This window comes from Momordica charantia (genome assembly GCF_013281855.1).
Source record: "Momordica charantia cultivar OHB3-1 chromosome 2 unlocalized genomic scaffold, Mcharantia_2.0 BLBB01000002.1, whole genome shotgun sequence".
Taxonomy (NCBI): Eukaryota; Viridiplantae; Streptophyta; class Magnoliopsida; order Cucurbitales; family Cucurbitaceae; genus Momordica; species Momordica charantia.
The window spans coordinates 20,377,562-20,397,975 of NW_028275160.1; the positions used below are offsets into that span (position 1 = coordinate 20,377,562).

A 20,414-nucleotide genomic window follows, 5' to 3' on the forward strand; every position below is an offset into this window, starting at 1 on the left:
ACTTAGAAAGTGGCACCAACTATCTGTTGTATTTGACTGTAGGCAGCTCCAAAAGCAATCTCCACCATCCAGATTAAAGACCCTCATGTTGTGAACATGCTGTCAAAATTTCACCTCAATCAGACCACGAATCAACCTCCGATCATGCAAAAAACGCTACTGTACGGAATGAGTTTCTTTCTCTTTTACTTTTATGTTTTCTATCATTGATCTACGTGCATAGACTTTTTCCCTCTTTCTCCTCACAATATGTTTTCGCCTGCACCATAATAATAATAAAAATATTATATATATATATATATATATATAAACCCTAAAACATTAATGACTCATGTGGGCCTTACAGTTGGGCTTTTCACACAATGTGAAAAATACCCAACAGACCCACAATAATGCTCACCCACCACTTCCTCCTGCCCAACCTCGTCAAAGTAGAACTACACACTGAGCACAAAGTGAGGCATCCAAGAAGATTACCTGAAAGTCTTCCCGTCAAGTAGATCCTGACGTCCTTGTTGCACTTCAACTTGAATTGGATGATATTCGGACAATAGTACATACAATAGAGGAATCCTACTATAACCTTGATGTGAACTAAGGAAGCACCATTGTCATGCCTCAATGACCCATAACGAGATCAAGAGCCAAGAAACTACAACAAGCTTTACTTTCTCATGTTCAATACTTGGTGAGCTCGGCTAGGGATGATCAAGAGAGAGATTGAACTTTTCAAGTCAATATCTTCCAAGTAGAGCTTAAGGGAGGCGTTGCATTAAATAAACTCTAAGTACATTTAAGGAGCTAGTTGAAGTGGAGTTTAATTCAAGTTGCATTCAATAAAGCCAAGTTCAATTCAAGGAACTCAAGTTGCATTCAATGAACTTAAGTGCATCTCAAGCTTCATTTATTGCAAGTCATCTATCAATTAATGAAACTACACTTCAAACTACTTCAAGTGAAGCTTCATTTACAATTGGGAGGTTACAAAGACTTTGAAGGGTGACCAAGACTTCAATTCTCAGATTTAAACCTCTTTTTGTTATATTTTTAGTTTTAAACAGTTCATTTATGTGTTTTAAGTTACATTTTAGCTAGTGGATGTTATGGTCATCATGTAATTGGAAGTTACAACCTTTCAAATGTTTTTAGGTTACTTTTAGGGTTGTTTTGGAGGCTATAAATTGCCTAGCTTGTTTCCTTTGAAAAATAGATGTTTATGATTGAATGAAAGTTGCTATTTTGCATCAAAAGCCTAGAGCTTGTTTTTCTTTGCAATTCTTGAGTGTTAGATTTGCATGCTAGAATCATTCAAGTAGCATTGATCAAGCTATCTTATGGAGTGGTTCGAATCTTGAGTTTAGAAACAAGTTTTCTCTACTCTTGATACTGATCATCAAGGTAAATCCATTCTAACTTCTTCCTTTGGTTGACATCATCTTGATTTGAGGCTTTTAGCATTTGTAATCTAGGGGTTTGCATAACCATAAGGGTTCTTAGATCCAATTGACTATTGTTTTCTTATCAAACCTCCTTAAATCTAACCGAACTAGTTCCCATTCTCATAACAAAGAGGAAGACCAATACCGACCTCTTTGGCCTGATGCGCATTACGACAATCAACACTTTGCTGATAACAACGACCCTATGGATGATGGTGCCGACTACAGTCGCTAAATGGGTGACCTGTAGAAGTATCTCCTCGACAAGAAGGGGAAGCCTTTGGGGGCATGGACGTCTCCCTGAGCTGCTCGAAAAAATTTATAAACAACAAGGCTCAATCCAAGTTCACTTTGGTCGCACTTTAGGGAATGATCACCAAGGAAGAATTCGACCTGATGAAAAACAAGGTTGACGCTTAGGTCGAGGCCTTTAAAAAGAAATGCGAAAAGAAAGACGATTTGTTTGATGACGGTGAGATGGGTGAATCAGCATTCACCTAGGACATACTCGAGGTGCCAATCCTGGCCAATTTCAAAACGCCCACCATGAAGTCATACAACGGGTCCAATGACCGAAAAGACTATGTTGAGGTCTTTGAAGGCTTCATGGACTTTCAGGCTACGACAGATGCGACAAAATGCCGAGCATTCCAGATTGCATTGACGGGGAGTGATTGACTCTAGAACAAAATGTTGCTTCCTAGGTCGATCTTGACCTATAGCCAAATCCTCACTAACATCAATGAGACTGAGATGGAAAAGCTCCTCAAGCGCCTTGAAAAGCTCATAGGAGATCCAGACAAGCGAGACATAGGGAGGTACTGCCGATTCCATAGGGACCACGGCCATCATACCTTTAGTTGTTTCGAGTTAAAGCGCAAGATTGAAGACCTTATTCAATATGGCCATTTCAAGAAGTTCGTAGGCAATCCCATATCGAACTCTTCAGAGAAGAAAGATGACAGGCAACGATCAAGGACGTCACCTCGGAGAGACGATCGACATGTGGTCATCAATACTATCTTTGAGGGCCCAAGTGGGGACCAATGAGGGAATAAGAGGAAGAAACTTGCAAGGGAGGCGAGGCAGGATGTTTGTGCCGAACAACCGAATAGTTCAACCTGCCTAATCTTCTTATCTGATTCCAACCTAAAAGGTGCTCAATTCCCACATAGTGACGTCTTGGTGATCTTTCCCACGATCAACCATGTCCAGGTCAGAAGGGTGCTCATTAATGGATAAGCATTCTCCAATATATTGTACCTGACAACCTACGCTACCTTGGGGTGGAACAGGCGCAATTGAAGAAGAGTCCAACCCCCTTGATCAAATTCGCCTGGGAGATAGTCACACGAGAGGGTTGCATTGATCTCCCAGTTACAATTAGTCAGGTTGACACCCAAGTTACCAAGATGATCGAGTTCGTGATAATCGATGGCATATCGGCCTGCAATATTCGATAGACCAGTAATCCATGCACTTCAGGTCATTCCCTTAACACAAGTATCCAACTCCTAATGGGGTTGGCATTGTTCGAGGTGAACATAATACTTCACATCACTAAAAGGATTGATAGTTTGCACCATTCACTAGGCAACCGACTTGCCCAAGAAACTCCACTCGAAGCATGCCATACCAGTGGAAGAGCTTGAGCTTGTTCTCTTGCTTAGCCCTGAAAATCAAGTTAGTATTAGACACCAAGCTGGGGGGCTACTGACTGGGAAGAGCTGATCAAGTTCTCGGACGCTAATCCAGATATCTTTGCATGGTCTCATGAAGAGGCCAAGTATCAACCTAAAAATGATGGTGCAGCACCTCAACATTGACCCATCATTTGGATTTGTGAAATAAAAAAGAAAAAAAGACATATAAATAAAGAGAGGAGTGATGTAATTATTGTGGAAGTCAGCAAGTTGTTGCTTGAATATATAAAAGAAGTTTTGTATCCCAAGTGTCTCTCTAGTAGTCGTAGTTAAAAAAACTAACGGAAAGTGGAGAATGTGTGTAGATTTTACCAATCTAAATAAGACATGCCGAAAAGATTGCTTTCCACTTATGAGGATTGACCAGCTCATAGACGCCACGGTCGGGCACAAGCTGCTCACGATCATGGACGCTGACTCCAGACACAATCAAATCAAGATGTATGTGCAGGGATTGAATCTCCCAGCGGAAGCGCGTGAAACAATTATTAATGTAATTAAATTAAATGTAATTTAATTTAACCAAATTAACATATACCATTAATTTAATTCAATCATATTTAATTAAATTAAACTTGAATTAATCAATGAATCAAATTCTAATATCTATCTCTCTCATAATTTTGAATCCAATTCAAAATTAACTTTATATCATAATATATCAACATACATTATATTAATTGCATCTCATACAATTAACTTTAATTCCCTTTAACAAATTTGAACAATTCAAATTATTTCAAGACTAAATGTTCTTAACTATCCTTTACGAGCTAGCAAGGGGACCTAATGGACCTACATATCGAAAGCTCCAACAATACGAGATTAATTAATTAAACTCATGATTAACCAAATTAATTAATCAACATTCGTTAACTGTCAGTCACACCACTAAGACCCATAACTGCACTATTGTCACTGTAGAATATTTTGCGTCCACGGATTTTGACCATTAACAGTAAGTCATTTGTAACTATTACAAAGTGGGTCGTATCCCAGTGTTACCACGATAAGGTACCCAACCTTATATATATACTATAGACCCTTTAGGTTACTACTGGAACATTGTCCATCTATATATCGAATATATACTGTATATCAAATATATAAGTTGCTACAAAGTACACATATTAGTTAAGCAATATATCTTAGATGAAATATCATTGATATATTAGAATAACATTATTGATTAATGCACCCAGTCGACTAATAAATAACTCTGCCATAACTTAAATAAAAAGTTAACTCTAGTGTTATCTTTGTCGCAATCCCATAAATTTTATGCCAGATACATGTTGTATAATTGATTTGACACATATTCCAACTATTTTTCAAATGAATAATAAATATTAGGTTAAAGATTGCAGCACTTATCAAAGTTCAATATTATGGTAAATTAGGTATTCATGTCGATGCCCTCGACATAAAGGTCTGAACTCGCCACTGATTATATCTTCCAACGACTTTGAGATGAACGCCATGTGATAGGATGATGGATCAACCACCACTAAAGTCTTGTTGGGAGAATATTATCAAGTCCATTTGTTGGGGGAATATTAGCAAGTCCATTCTGCAATTGTGAGACAAATGGACGCATCTTAGTTGGACAGCTAACTAGGCATTAATTACACCCTAACTTCGCAATTAGGATGTAATTAATGACTATTGACCTTGATAATATAAAAAAGGGGCAGTTGCAAATAAGACAAAAATATTTAGTAAAATAAGCAAAATAGCAATGACATTTAGTTTTTTCAAATATAGCATTTTTTTCAAAAGAAAACGGAGATCCAATTTGAAAATTACAATTTTGCCCTGCAATATATCTGATATACATCTGTCATATATCTGTAATATATGCGACTATTGATATATGTAATATACCACTGATATAATAATGATATCTACTGAACTTCTAATATGACTTACCACTGATATACGTATGATAACCATTGATTTACCATGGCAATAAAACATTTATATATTTGTGATATATATTTGATGTGTCTCTAATTTACCATTATTATACAAATGATATAGCACTGATATAACTTCTTATATATGATTATATGATTTACCACTAATATAACACTGATATATATTTAATATATACTTAATATGTTTCTTATTTAGTATTGATATACCTCTGATATAACTATGATATCTACTAATATAATTATAATACATGTGTGTTGATATAATGCTATTATATCCACTATTTTTTTTTTCATATGAAAACAATGGTGCAAAAAAAAAATTTAAATATAAAGTTATTGCATATAAAAGGTTTATGTGGACATGCACGTCCAAAGAAAAAAAAGTTAGAAATTTGATATACCTTATAAATTTAAACACTAATATCCCTTATATTTAGTATTTAATTAATATTAATATATAATAAATAGTAGTGATATAGTAATCAACATTATTGATAATATTAGTATATCAATCAACAAACTGCAATGGTAAAATATAATTTAAACAGCCGATATACCACTAAAAATTAAACATTTGATATACTTTATATCTAGTATATAAGTTGCAATTATATTTAATTAGTATATCCTAAATTAGAGGTACATTAGATATATATATTAGAAGTATAATACATACATCTGATAATGTATACCAGGGGCGGTACATCGAATGCATATCGGAAGTATATCAAATGTACATTGAATGTATATCAGATATAGATTGATGATATACATGAGATTTATATCATATACAGATATACATTGAATGAATATCATATATCATAAGGGTAAAAGCAGAATAATAAAAATTTCGAAAATAAAAATTCAAATATTTTGCTATGTTTGAAATTTTGAAAAGTTCGTGACATTTTTTTGAAATAAAAAACTAAACTAAGTAAATAATTAATTAATTAAATAGCGAGGTTGTTGATTAGGGTTGTACACATAATATTCAATGAATTATTTACAGAAATAGCACAAATAAATGACAAATAAAATAGTCCAGTTGCTACCCACTTACATGCTATTGATGCGAAAAAAAAATAAAAAAAATTCAACAATAATACATATACGACTAATCAACCAGTAATCATAGTTTCAAAAATAAAAAAACAAATAATAAAAAAAATCCACTAATCTTGTTAAGGATCCAAGAACCATTGACCTCGATAATTTTCATTACATAAATGACTATTATATTAAAATGTAAATAATATATTTTTAAAAAATGAGGTATTTATGTAATATATAAATGTTGACAAACTGCAAACCAGATAAAACCCACATGAGAAGACGATTAGATTGTGGAAAATAGTATTCGCCATCTTCGATTCAACAATATGAGTGACCTTGTGATTCTCGAAGGCGATCAACTGCGAAAGCTAGCAAGAATAATTAGGAATCAAGAGGCCAATGCCATAAAAAACATCAAATTCCAATATGAACACGAACTTGCCCAATATCTGAGAGCCAGCGCAGGTAATCATCGAGCGAAGGATGGAGGCAAGTTTTCTCATCTTAACATAGATTGAATTTGAAAACATGTACAAAATGTTTCCAGAACGTTTAGAGATCAGGTTTGACGCATGAATGTTAATTAAGGATATTACGTTGAGAAGAAATGAGACCTTGTATAGGTTTATAATAGATATATCATTGACTACTTCTAGCCAATTGATTTTGAGATGGAACCCATAAATATTAATGCGGGAAGTTTGGCTCAACTTTTGCAGATAATTACGAGTCAGTGATAAGGCTTCTGGACGACAACGATGTCATGAAGCACACATTCAAAGACGACAAAACTCGATCTTTGATTGCTAACGATATCTTCTCGTACATAGTTTCGTCCGTCAACTTAGGGCTTCAGGAAGTGAAGAATTATGCATTGCGGGTGAACTATCTGAGAAAGATAAGTCAGCACCGAAACGAAATTGTTCAGTATAGAAACTATATGCTGGAGTATACTAGGAATCGTCAAAGTGTAGCTGCGCGCAGCTTCTCCAGATACCTCAAAAATAGTGGAATCAAGTTCAATGATCTCCTTAAAAGGTAAACATATATACTTATTTTCTCAACACCACAATACATTTTCCTCTTTGAAATCAATTTTACTCTATAAAACCAAATATCAAAGTGATTTATTATAAGCCTATGTCTCCATCTAAAAGATTGTAGATTGGAATATTCTCACACCTATATTTATGATAGGACATTCCAAAATAAAGAAAAAAAAAAAGCCTAAACATTAAGGTTTTTTTAGTACAACATATATGGAGTTGGAAGATCGAGCGTAAAATCTACTGGTTGGAGATAGATATCAATTAATGCTAAGCTATGCTCGCATTGGCTACTAAACATTAAATTGAATGTTTTTTTGTTCCTTGACTTTTAATGTTGCGACTAATATATACCTAAAACTCTACAAAATGGCAAATAGATCTCTAAAACTTTTAATTTTATGTCTAATAGGTTTTTGAGAGTCTAATAGGTGTTAGAGGTGTTCACGGTTCGGTTCGGTTCGGTTTTAGAGCTGAACCGAAATCGAAACTGAATATTAAAATGTAAAAAATTATAAACCGTGCCGAACCGCATTTATCATACCAACCGAACTAAACTGTCGCTTCAGTTCAATCGGTTTTTGCGATTTTTGCGATTTCTGGACTAAAATGAAAGATGTAATTTTTCCTCGTTTCTGCTAAAATTTATATCACTAATTATACCTTTTGAAAGTGGGTGGGGTACCCCATGAAAAAAAAATTCATGCATCTTAACCTTTAACAATATAAATAACTTTCTAAGTAGGATGCCAGAGGTCACGGAAGATAGATTCATGGAGGGAGCAGCGGCAGCAATAGAAATTGGATTGGAGGTAGCAGCAGCAACAGTAGAAGTTGGGTTGGAGGTAGCCACAACAAATGTAGAGGTTGAAGAAAAAAAAAATGTAGGAAGATGAGAAGAGGAAAAGAGGAAAAGAGGAAAAGTAAGAAGAGAGACAAGATGAGAAAGGAGGGCAAGTAGAAATGGTAGATTTGAAAACAAACCCACCATTCAACTATAATTCAATTTTGTAATTTTTTAAAAGTAAAATAAAATACCGAAAAGACAAGATATTAATTTTAAAATAAAAAATCAAGGAAATATTGTGTGCCTCGTCTGCCGTGCGTCTGCCGTGCATCAGAATCATCATGACTCTTACTTTTACGTTCACCAATGTATTAAATGTAATATAAATATATAATTATTGATAATATTAAATATAAATATAAATATATAATGTGGCTCGATTCATATTTGCTATTTGGTTATAATTCTAAACTGAAACTGAACCACATATTACTGACCGAACCGTAAAATCGACAAAACCGTTTATTCGGTTCGGTTTTTGGTTTTTCTGGTTTTCTCGGTTTGATTGTGCACCCCTAATAGGTGTATGAATTTTTTAGATTCTTTGTTTCTGTTAAGTCCCTAAATTTTCAATTTTGTGTTTAATATATGCATTTGATTTTTTTTGGTTTACATTGTTTTCTTTTAAATTTATTGACTTATTAGACACAAAATTTAATTGTGTTTATTAGGACGTCAAAAGTTTAATTTTGTCTCTGATGGATCTTTGTATTAAAATAAATAAATAAATAAAATAAAGCTTAATAGGTTTGAGGCATATTAATACAAAATTTAAAAGTTTAGACATTTATTAAATATCTATAGAGTTCAAGAAATTATTAGACACAAAATTCAAAGTTTAGATATCTATTAAATAGAAAATATTTGGCTCAACAATAATGAGAACCAACTTTGACAACGTAGAGAATCGCAGAAAATATATATATATATAGTAAATAATGAGTTGTCAAACATTTAATAACGAGGATGACAATGTTTGTTCTCATTCTTGAAGAGTTTAATTATTTTTTCTTTTTTAATAATCTATTTGACACAACAATTCAGACTAAACTTATAATTTAACAAAAATTAAAGTATGCATTGTGGGTTAAATGTGTAGGAAACATTTTTATAATTTTATTTTATTGTTTGGTTAGTTACATTTTTGCTTCACGTATAAATATGTGAGGGTGTGTTGGGTTGATGATTAGGAAACAGAAATCTGAGAAAAAGTGATTCAATCAAAATAGAGTTGTATTTTTTGTTTTTAGTGTTTTGAGATATGTGTTTAATATTAGATTTGAAAATTGAATATCAATTTAAAAAATTGTCCATTGTGTTTAACAATATATTTATACAATAGTAGTAGCTACCAACTAAATATTTAATTTAATCTAAAATAATATTAATTAATTTTTTAACATTTTTGTTACAAAATTTATATAATTATCATTATACAATGTTGTAGAATTTATAATATATTACATTTTACATCATTTGACATTAAAAAGAGTGAAGTGAATATATAATATGAAATAATGTATTTATATAAATTTGTATATTTTGAATGTAGCTAGGCACTTTTAAATTTAAAATTTGAAATTTGAAAACATAAATGTTATCTTTAATTAGAAATTTGTTAAAACTATGACAACAGTCTAGAAATCATGCGAATTAAAATTTCATTAATACATACAAATATATTTCATGTAATTAAATTATTTAACATATTAATTAATATATACACATATTAACTAAATAAATTGAGGATAAAGTGATAAAAGAAAAGGACAAAATTAATCCACCCATAAAAATTTTGTAAAAATAAAATAAAACCCAAAGAATTACAGCCCAGTTTTGAAAACATGGAAAACGTGTTTTGACAAAATTTATCACCAAACGTAAAAAAAATGTTTTTGAAAACAAAAGACTGTTTTTGAATATTCTACCCAACGCGGTTCGAGTATCTCCATCTTTGGAAGTCAACCCTTAGAATCTTGGATCAATTTTAGGTATTTAGAATCCGTTTGGAAACATTCGTATTTGTGGTTTTGTTTCTTTACTTTTAATAATTAATATTAATTTTATTGACTAACATCCATGAATTCAAGTATGAAAATACAATTTTTTTTATTTACGTTTTGAGATAAATTGGAAATGAAAAAAAAAGAGAAGAAATTGATTTGGGTAGTCAGGAATAATAAAATTAGTTAGTAGTAAAATAATACTTAGATTTCTTTAAAAAATTAGTTAGCAGTAAAATAATGCTGAGATTTCTTTAAAAAATTTGAAATAAGGAACAGAAATAAAAATGTTATCAAATCACTATGGAAATTAGTATCTAATTTCTCATCATTTACTTCAAATACACGCATGTGCATGGTAGAATATACAATTTATTTTCATACGCAGCGCAAGGCTATTACAAATTTAAATCCATTTGACAATTATTTTATTTTATTCTTACTTTAAAAAATTAAGTACCCTTCTAAAACACTATTTTTATTTATGTTTTATCTTGTTCTTCTATTTACTTTTTTACCCAATAAAACTTGAAACCTAAAATAAATATTTTTAAATATACCTTTTTTTTTAACTTTGAAATTTAGTCAAGAATTCAATTTTTTTTATAAATATAACAAACAAATTAGATAAACCCTGAAACAACAAGCATAAATTTTGAAACATAAAACTAATAACCAAAATAATTATAAAGAGACGTTTGTTATAGGAGGAAAAACCGACAGACAAACAGAATTGAAGAAGTGGCGGGCCGAAAATTGGACCATTGGGCCAAGTCGAGCAGGGCTCGGTATCGAGCCTTGCTCGGCGTTGAGCCGGGCTTGGCCCAGGGCCAAGCTCGGCATTCCCGATTCCCTCCATCAATCCTTACAAGCCAGCCTCATTCCCCCCGACATCCGTTACAAGCCTCATTCCTGCCGTCATCCGTTACAAGTCACGTGGTGAAGAAACCCTATAAGAGCCGAGCGACTATAAGGAGAGGGGTGAGCAAACCCTAGAGGTAAGCGAAATAGAGAATAGTGGCTTGATACTAAGGGATTTCGTTCATTGAGCTGACTTTGGCATCAGAGTCCGTGTGACTAAGGTTGCACCGGTTTAGTCTAATTTGAATTTTGCAGGTCCCCGATCATCGAAGTTGTTGCAGATCCTGAGGCAATACCCATTGGAATCTTCCATGCATCAACAATTGGCGCTGTCTGTGGGGACGTGTAATCGTACAACCAATCATGACTCCGGGAGAAAAGTCCATAATGCTCTGATGATGATTGCCATCCAAGGAGGAGGCTAAACATGGATGACCTTCAACTAGGAGGAGCTGGAGACGGAACGAGCCAACTGGGAGGCCGAGAACTGCTCGAGATCCCTGTTACTGCCGTCCCAGAGCAACTTCAGGGTAAGTTTGTAGTCCTGGAATAAAAGGTGGAAAACATGTTTCAACGCATGACCCAACTACTCAAACAATTAGAACATCGGGAGACAGATCAATCATCTCTTCGCAGGGATCCCCAAAAGAGAAAGGGTCTTGTACCTAGTGAGGTTGAAGAATCGACAAACAACATGCAGAGTAGATTGAGGCTTGGAGGAAACGACAAGAGACGCACCCGAATTCTCGATTGTCGAAGTCCACAGAAGGACAAAAGGCAAACAAAGTCTCCCCAGTGCAAAATGAAGGCAAAGGCGATCGAAATAGCCCAGATCTCGAGTCATTAGATTTCGACAATGAGAAACCAACTGAACGACCCAAGCCGTCAGAAAGACAATTAGGTCAGAAAGAAAAGGGGTTTGATCTCGAAGAGCTACTAGACCAAGCTGATTCGCCATTCACAGAAGAGATCATGGAGGAGAAGGTACCTCCAAAATTCAAGCTACCAATGTAAAGCAGTTTGACGGGTCGGCCGATCCGGTAGATCACCTCGATGCCTATCGATAATGGATGGATATATATGGAGTGTCGGAAGCAATACGGTGTCGAGTGTTCTCCTTCACCCTTAGCGGGTCAGCCAGAGTATGGTTTCGACAGCTAAAACGAGGTTCGATTTCCAACTTCAAAAGTTTGGCAAGGGCATTCGTGACCCAGTTTGTGGGAGGACGAAGTCGAAGCCGACCCATGGCCTACCTTCTAACAATCAAGCAAAGAACAACAGAGAGCCTTCACGACTACGTTGCTCGGTTAAACGAAGAAAAGATACAAGTCGAGGGTTTAACTGATGCAGTGTCCCTACTAGCATTCACATTTGGAATAAAGGATGAGCACTTGTCATTCTCGTTCGGAAAGAAAACCCCGAGCACTTTTTTAGAGGCTCTGAGCCGAGCCCAGAAATATATGAGCATGGAGGAATTTTTTCATTCGAAAAAGGAATCCAAAGGAAAGCGGACTGACTAGAAAAGGGAACGGACAGGAGATAAACTACAAGGATCGAGGTGGGAGAAGCGCGATCGAACCAACTAGAAAGAACTACCCCGGGAATTTGATAAGTACACTCCCACGATAGTCCCACTAGAACATATATTAGTGGAAATCAAGGACCAGAAGCTACTCTGGTGGCCAGAGAAAATGAAAGCACCTTCTAGTAAGAGAAGCAAGGGGAAATACTGTCTCTTCCACTGAGACTACGACCATGCCACCCAAGACTGTCTTGACCTCAAAGAAGAGGTGGAGGGACTCATTCGGAGAGGATATCTCAAAGAATATGTGGAGAATCCTAAAGCACCCCTAACTGAAGAGAATGACAGCAAGTCGCATGACAAGGAAATCCGAACGATTATGGGTGATCCAACGGAGTCTGGTCGGAAGAGAAAGACCAGTGTACGAGAAGCAAGGACAAGTCAATATCAACATGAAATATACCATGCCTTTCAAGCAAGACCACCCCCAAAAATTGAATGATCAGAGAATGAAGCAAATCACCTCTTCCATCCACACAATGACGCGCTGGTCATTGCTCTAAACATAGCCAACACAAATGTGCATCGAATTTTAGTGGATGGGGGCAGCTCAGCCGACATCATCTCCTTAACAGCCTATAAAGCCATGGACTTAGGGGAGAAGTCGCTTAAGAATAGCCCCACACCCTTAATAGGGTTTGGGGGAGAGTGAGTCATCCCAGAAGGGAAGATCGAGTTGCCAGTGATATTTGGAAGTGGGCCAAGAAGCATCATCAAGATGATAGAATTTTTGGTTGTCGACTATGCATCCTCTTACAATGCGATATTGGGAAGACCGACCATACATATGGTAAAGGCAATACCATCTACATATCACCAATCAATGAAATTTCCAACACAAGAGGGCATATGAGAGATTGAGGAGGAACAACGGATATCTCGTGAATGTTACTACACTTCTTTGAGAGGCAATATCTGAGAAACGAGAGTCTCCTACACTTCTTTAAAGAGCCAGGAGTTGTAGGATAAAAGCAATTTGGTTAAAATTCCTTTCTTTTATGTTCTTTGAAAAAATTCCAGTTACGTTTTCATTCAAGTTTCCATTTTTAATAAAGCTCATGTTATCCGTTTACTTGAGAAATTTCTTATCTACATATGCACTCCTCAAGTAGGGGGCATAGATATGTCCTAAGGCCGAGAAGGGCTCAACGTAGGCCGAATAAGCGACAAGTAACCGATGAGGGCTCGGTACCGAGCCCAGGTCGGCACCCTCACCTTATCGGCACTCATCATAGCAGCATACTAGCCGATAGAAATTTGGAATTTCAACTGATTAAAGTAGACCATCCACTATGAAAAAATTGGGAAAGAAACTAGATAATTGATTAATAATTCCAAATGTGGCTACAAATAAAGGTAAGAAAGTAGCTGCAAATAAAAGTAAGACAACAACATAACATAAAAGCAATAAATGCAGACAAGATGATTTTCCACCAAAGTGCTCTCCACCTTCCTACCCATCGGTATCTTCATCATCCATGTCCTCAGGGGCACTACATTCGACCTTAAAGTGCTCCTGAAGAAAAGAGTAGTCGATGGTCGGATGCTCTCTGAAAACTTGGCGAAGAGACTAGGAGATGCCACACTCCATTGCGGCGTTCTGCAGATCAACATACTCCTGCGTTTTCTTGAACTCCTTGGCCAAGAATTCAGAGTCGAACATTGGCCTCGTCAAACCTCCCTTGCAGGTTAGCAAGCTCATCTCATGATTTTCTTTTCTCGGTCTCCAACTCACGACGAGCACCCTCCAAGAGGCTATTGACCTGATCCAAAGAGGAGAGGGCCCAATCCAATTCCTCCCAAGGGGCATAATGACAGCGAAGGTGGTTGATTTCATCGGCAACTCGGCCCGAGAACACCACCAGACGATTAAAAACCTACAAAGTCAGAAAAAGACATTAGGTAAAAACGCTACGACTGGTACTTAAAAATTGCAGATATTCACCTAGTGGAGGTCGCTAAAGCATGCATTGATGCTGTGCTGAGGATTCGACAAGCCAAAATCTGACCTACTCGACGATTCTCCGAGCCATTGCAAGAGGCCAAACGCCCTTTCCAGGTAAACTGTCCTGTCGACATCAGCGCTATATGAACCGGAAATCGGGAAGGTTGAAGCGTGGGAGGAAGACCCTGTGTGGTCTCGAAAAGTAGAGGGAGTAGGCGTCCCTTGTAACCGAGCAGAACGCCGAGGTGCTGCAGAGGGCATTGAAGGCCGAACCTGCCGAGATGGGGGGTCCTCCTGTGTCAAATCAGTCACCTTAATGTCTGAAGCCCGACTAGAGCTGGTCCTCGAGCTCCGAGCATTTCGACGGCGTTCTATTTCATACAGAGAAGCGCTTCGTCTCGACATTTGTACAAGTAGAGATAAAAGTCAAAATTGACTTTCACGCAAAGTGAAGAAAGAATTTGGACGATTACCTGGAAGATTATGAGGGAGAGCCAAGCCAAAGTCCACTAAATTCTGCTACTTAACCAGATATGGGCCCCAACGCTCGGTATCCGGTAATTGGATGACAATATGATAGAAATTGAATGTCTTGATTATAAGCTCACAATTACGAGGAACTGTCAACAAAGAAAGAGAAATATCAGAATAGATGTCTATAGAAGTTTCGGTAGAGCTCGAGAATTTACTTACCTAACTCCCTACACTCAGTCGGGACAGGGAAGTATAGTCCTCTCTCATCACGAGCTAGTCAATCGCCACCAACAAGGAACCACTCGTCCTTCCAATGCTTCACTGAGGAAGGACCCATATCAAGAGCTTGGTTCTGAGAACTAACATAAAAGTGAAAATTATCCTCGGGACTATGCTTAAGGTAATAAAGCAACATGAAATCCGCAGCGGTTAAAGGTTGCTCGGCCCCAAAGAATGACCACAAAATAAAGCAACTGATCAAAGTAGATCACCAATTCGGAACGATTTGGGTAGGAGCTACTTGATTAAAAGCTAAAAATTTTTGAAGAAAAAGAGGCAACGGTAGACGGACTCCAAATTGGAACATGGCTGCATAAAATACAACCTCTCTAGGAAAAGATCCATCAATACTTTCACTCGGATTTTGAAGACGAAGGCTAACCGAATCCGGGATGTGATACTTTGAACTCAAGCGACAAAATTCCCTCGCCGTAAGAGTGGAATTATCCACCCAAGAAGGACGATAGGGTCCAGACTCAGACGAAGGATTTGATGACGACCCATTATCTGAGGAAGTCCACTCAAAATTTAGACCATCACTGGACGTCATGAGAATAAGGCAAATCAGAAAAAGGAGGATGAAACAGAAAGTTTACCTTGAAGGAAAGGAGTGATTGAAATTGGAAGGTGTTGGAGGGTTTATATAACCCCGAAGGAAGGAATAGTGCTCAACCAGTGGTCCTTAACCACTAGGCCGAGAACTGCTCGGCTCGCCTCCCGAAGTGACCATCTGTCCGAGATCGGCTCGGCACAGTCTCCGAGAGACTCATGACCTTCTTGGTCATGGGTACGATGTGACAAAGCAAAGGGATAAAGCCAAAAGTGGCTCGACACACTGTTGAAAGAACCTATGACCTTCTCGGTCAAAGGGCAAAAATGAAAACCCCTTTTTATCTTTGCTCTCGGCCTACGCAACGCATAGAAAACCATGAGTTGATGTGATAACACCTACACGGGAACCCATATTGTCTGGCTCGATGGTCGAGGACGAGTAACTATGTTTCAGACACTCTTACTCTCAAGGAGATAAAAATAGAAGTTAAAAAGCATCACCTTTAGAGTAGGAGGCAACTGTTATAGGAGGAAAAACTGATCGGCAAACAGAACTGAAGAAGTGGCGGGCCGAAAATTGGACCATTGGGCCAAGCCGAGCAAGGCTCGGCTCATGGGCCAAGCCCGACGTTCCCGATTCCCTCCATCAATCCGTTCCAAGCCAGCCTCATTCCTCCCCGGCATCTGTTACAAGCCTCTTTCCCGCCGTCATCCGTTACAAGTCACGTGGTGAAGAAACCCTATTAGAGCCGAGCGACTATAAGGAGAGGGGTGAGCAAACCCTAGAGGTAAGCGAAATAGAGAATAGTGACTTGATACTAAGGGATTTCGTTCATTGAGCTGACTTTGGCATCGGAGCCTGTGTGACTAAGGTTGCACCGGTTTAGTCTAATTTTAATTTTGCAGGTCCTCGATCATCGAAGTTGTGGCAGATCCCGAGGCAATACCCATCGGAATCTTCCACGCATCAACAACGTTAATGATAAAGATTTGTAATTTTATAAAAGAGTGCTGGATCAAAAATTTTAAGTTAGACTTTTTTTAGATTTAAATATGTGAAAAGTGTAGATTTTGTTTTTTTAGATATTACATTCAAATAAAGTAAAGTAAATTATTCAAACTATAGAAAACAATTATATTTCATATTAGTTTACTTGGTATAAAATATTACATATATTAATTTGAGATTTTTTTTTCTTTATTGTAATTACATACTTTATGCAGCTTTAAAGAAACATTTAAATAACTTCCCAAAAAGTTTAAAACTGCTCTTATCCATTTTCATTTGATATCAAGAAAAAAAAAAGATGGAATATATATAGATTTGCAGACTCAATTGTTGTTATTATTATTATTTTTATGTGTCATTTACCACTAAATTTTTTTGGTTTGACATGGTTACCTTTTAAATTGTGAACAAACTCACCTAACATCCAATGTCCAGACATCAGGTACACGATTAGGCGTGGTTTTTCTGTGGCATACGAAGAGCTGGCAAGTGAAGATCAATTCCTGGTAAGTATTCCTATTATTTTTATTCCTTCGTAATAAACTTTCTAAAAATAATTTTTTTTGGAACGTAAATAAAAAGTATTTAAAGAATAACGTCATCAAACTGGCCTTATTACAGGTGCTGAATGATATTATTAATGCATCGGGGCGAGGAAACATGATAGTGAACAATTTATCAAAGGCGTCGGGTGCAGCAGGCATAATGGTGCTGGTTATGATTGCAGGAGTGATTGTATGGGATATATTTTCATCCGAATACGTGCTCGAAACAACAGTACGTGATGCTATGGTGACTGCTGCATTCCTCGGTGGGCTGTTGATAGATGATCTTGTGGAAGCGCGTTGCCACTTTTAGGTGTTTGCGAGGAACCTCTTTTGTTCGTGATCGTGATTGCAGTTATAGGTGGCATCATGGGGACTTATATAATTAATAGGTTTGTTGGTAATTGGTTGGTTGGCTATATTTTTCAGACTGGGACTTCACGCCGCCCCTTAGCACCAATGGCCATCGTTTTTATGTGACGCCCTTGCCCGATGGCGAGGCATTGGCACGTCAAATTGTTCATCACCAATCACTTGTCAACTAGGTTAATTACTCTATACAGCAATCTCTTTTGGTTTCAGAAACATATTTGTACTGATGTAATGAATAATCAACCTCTTTTGATGTACTTGTCAATCAATAATTTGTGCATTTTTCCTTTCGACCAACCTTTACATAGGACGAGCCGACCTTGGAAAGCACCTACAACTAGTGTTGTCAAAAGCGTCCTATCGGGAGCTCACCTGATAAGCGCCAAGCTTGTTGAGTTTACAAAGTTAGAGGTCCTTCTAGGATCCTTGCAAACATTCACAAAATTAACTAACTTACCGAATAATTCCAACCAAGAGTAGGGTTAGAAGGATGAATCACTCTTACATCAAACCTAGAATCATGATGGTCACTCATATATAAACCCTAAATGAATTGATTTTAAGAAACATGATGATTCCTTGATTAATTTACAAAAGAATAACTAGCTATTCCCCTAAAATACAGAGAAGATTCATCCTTTATTTAACTACACAAGGGTGAAGATAACCAAAAAAGGAAAGATAATAAAACAATAGACAAAATCCTTAATTGTCCAGAATATAAAAGGTAAGAGGACAAATTAAGAATGTGTGTCAATGATTTTAATTACAAAATATATACTAATTAAATTAAAAACAGAAAGGCAGTGACCAATTTGAAGGGAGCCAAATCTGCACAATTGCTACGCTGCGAATTTTTCTAACTGATATGAGGAAATTTAGGAAATTCCACCAAATTCAAAATTTCATTAAATTTCAACGAAGCCACAATTTTAAAGACTGCTGAATAGATAGATTGAAGAATTGACACCCGCTTTAACGTGGCTTGAATGTGGCAGCTTGTCGAGCTTTTCATTCTTCTTCAAACTGGAGGTAGGATGGACCGAACGCCAAGTTTGCTCCTTAGTGTTATGAAGATGACCTTGGGTAGTGGCTTTGTGAGGATGTCAACCAGTTGATCATGGGAAGGAACATATCTAGTAATTAGTGAGCCCATGGCTACTTTTTCTCAAACAAAGTGGTAATCAAGTTCAATATGTTTAGTTCTAGCATGAAACACTAGATTTATAGACATATGCAATGGACTCATGTTATCACAAAAGAGTTGAGGAGGTTTTAAAAGAGGAATATGCATGTTTCTTAACAAAAAGGATATCCATGTTAACTCAGCCGTTGTGTTTGCCATTGTTCGATATTCTGCTTCAGAGCTAGATCGTGACAAAGTAGGTTGTTTCTTTGATGACCAGGATATCCAATTTGATCCAAGGAACACACAGAAGCCTGTGATGCTCCTTCTTGTTGTTGGACATCCCCTCAAATTTGCATCACGGAATGCATATAAGTTAATTGAGCTATGTTTGGAGAAGGATATACCATGTGTCATTGTTCCATTGAGACAATCAAGTATCCTCTTGATTGCTCGCATGTGTTAAAGTTAGGGTTGTTGAAGATGTTGGCACACTTTATTAATAGTTTGAACAATGTCGGGTCTAGTTAGGGTGAGATATTGAAGAGAGACAACTAAACTTCTGTATGTGGTTGGATCAACTAACTCATCATCTTTTGGAGTTTTGGAGTTTGAAGTGGACATCGGTGTTGCAATGGAAGTGGACTCGAGCATATCGGCCTTTTCCAACACTTCTTGCTTGAGGCATTGACAGGTCAAATTGTTCATCACCAATCACTTGTCAACTAGGTTAATCAATCTATATAGTAATTTCTTTGGGTTTCAAAATTAAAACAAATTTGTACTGATGTAATGAATAATCAACATCTTTTTTGATGTTCTTGTCAATCAATAATTTGTGCATTTTACCTTCGACCAACCTTTGCCTAAGACGAGCCGACCTTGAAAAGCACATGCAGCTAGCATTGTCAAAAGCGTCATCTCGCGAGCTCACCTCATAAGCGCCAAGGTTATTCAGTTTACAAAGCTAGATTCTAGGATCATTGAAAACATTTACAAAATTAACTAACTTACCAAATGATTCCGACCAAGAGTAGGGTTAGAGTGATGAATCACTCTTAGATCAAACCTAGAATCATGATAGTCACTCATAGACCCTAAATGAAATGATTTAACATCAAATAATTAACCTAGACTAATCCAATGAATCAATATTGAAAGAAACAATATCAAATAATTGACCATGTCATGAGCATTACAAGCCTAATGAATCGATTTAACATCAAATAATTAACCTAAAGCAATATTTGAAAGAAACAACACTAAATGTGTTATGGAACAAAAGTTCATGATTTCAATATTCTAAATATCTTAGTCTGCCTTTGTCAAGAGTATTACAAGCTTTTAAAAAGGCCAAAAGACGTTCAAGATCAAAAGTTTTACAAAAAGTATTAAATTCAAATTGAAATAAGACATGCAAATTCAAAACTTGATTTCACATCAATCTAGATGTCAAAATGAGTAACAAAAAACATAGCAACGCTTTTAATTGTCTTCATTGTCTTCTGTAGTATGTGTTTCGCGCTTGGGTAAGGTTTGACAAACTTTTGACTTCACAAACTCCCCAGAAGTGCAATCTAGAAAGGCATATGTTCACTATTTTGCAAACTTTTTTTTTTTTGCCAACCTTGTCATCTCTAA

General features: G+C 36.5%; 1 protein-coding gene across 3 annotated transcripts; it reads left to right on the plus strand.

The window, feature by feature from the left end:
* The first annotated feature begins 6,373 nt into the window (after positions 1–6,373).
* LOC111025189 (uncharacterized) lies at positions 6,374–17,908 on the plus strand. 3 transcript variants are annotated; one of them, XM_088121098.1, is made up of 4 exons: positions 6,374–6,621; positions 6,852–7,170; positions 17,166–17,236; positions 17,352–17,908. In XM_088121098.1, exons 2-4 carry the CDS (start codon positions 7,155–7,157, stop codon positions 17,586–17,588), a joined length of 324 nt encoding a protein of 107 aa, XP_087977224.1. In that variant the 5' UTR covers positions 6,374–6,621; positions 6,852–7,154; the 3' UTR covers positions 17,589–17,908. The 3 variants fall into 3 exon arrangements, with proteins under 3 accessions (XP_087977224.1, XP_022158728.1, XP_022158729.1); XM_022303036.2 differs by lacking the exons at positions 17,166–17,236; positions 17,352–17,908 and adding an exon at positions 7,924–8,637 and having other exon boundaries at positions 6,375–6,621; XM_022303037.2 differs by lacking the exons at positions 17,166–17,236; positions 17,352–17,908 and adding an exon at positions 7,924–8,637 and having other exon boundaries at positions 6,375–6,597.
* The last annotated feature ends 2,506 nt before the right edge of the window (positions 17,909–20,414 follow it).

What these genes read in the sequence shown, in the direction of transcription:
- LOC111025189 (XM_022303036.2), top strand. Translation starts at nt 6,459, where the DNA reads ATGAGTGACCTTGTGATTCTCGAAGGCGATCAACTGCGAAAGCTAGCA. An exon ending in TCATCGAGCGAAGGATGGAG is followed by an intron (nt 6,622 to 6,851) that starts GCAAGTTTTCTC and finishes CAACTTTTGCAG; the next exon opens with ATAATTACGAGTCAGTGATA. An exon ending in TTCAATGATCTCCTTAAAAG is followed by an intron (nt 7,171 to 7,923) that starts GTAAACATATAT and finishes CTTTCTAAGTAG; the next exon opens with GATGCCAGAGGTCACGGAAG.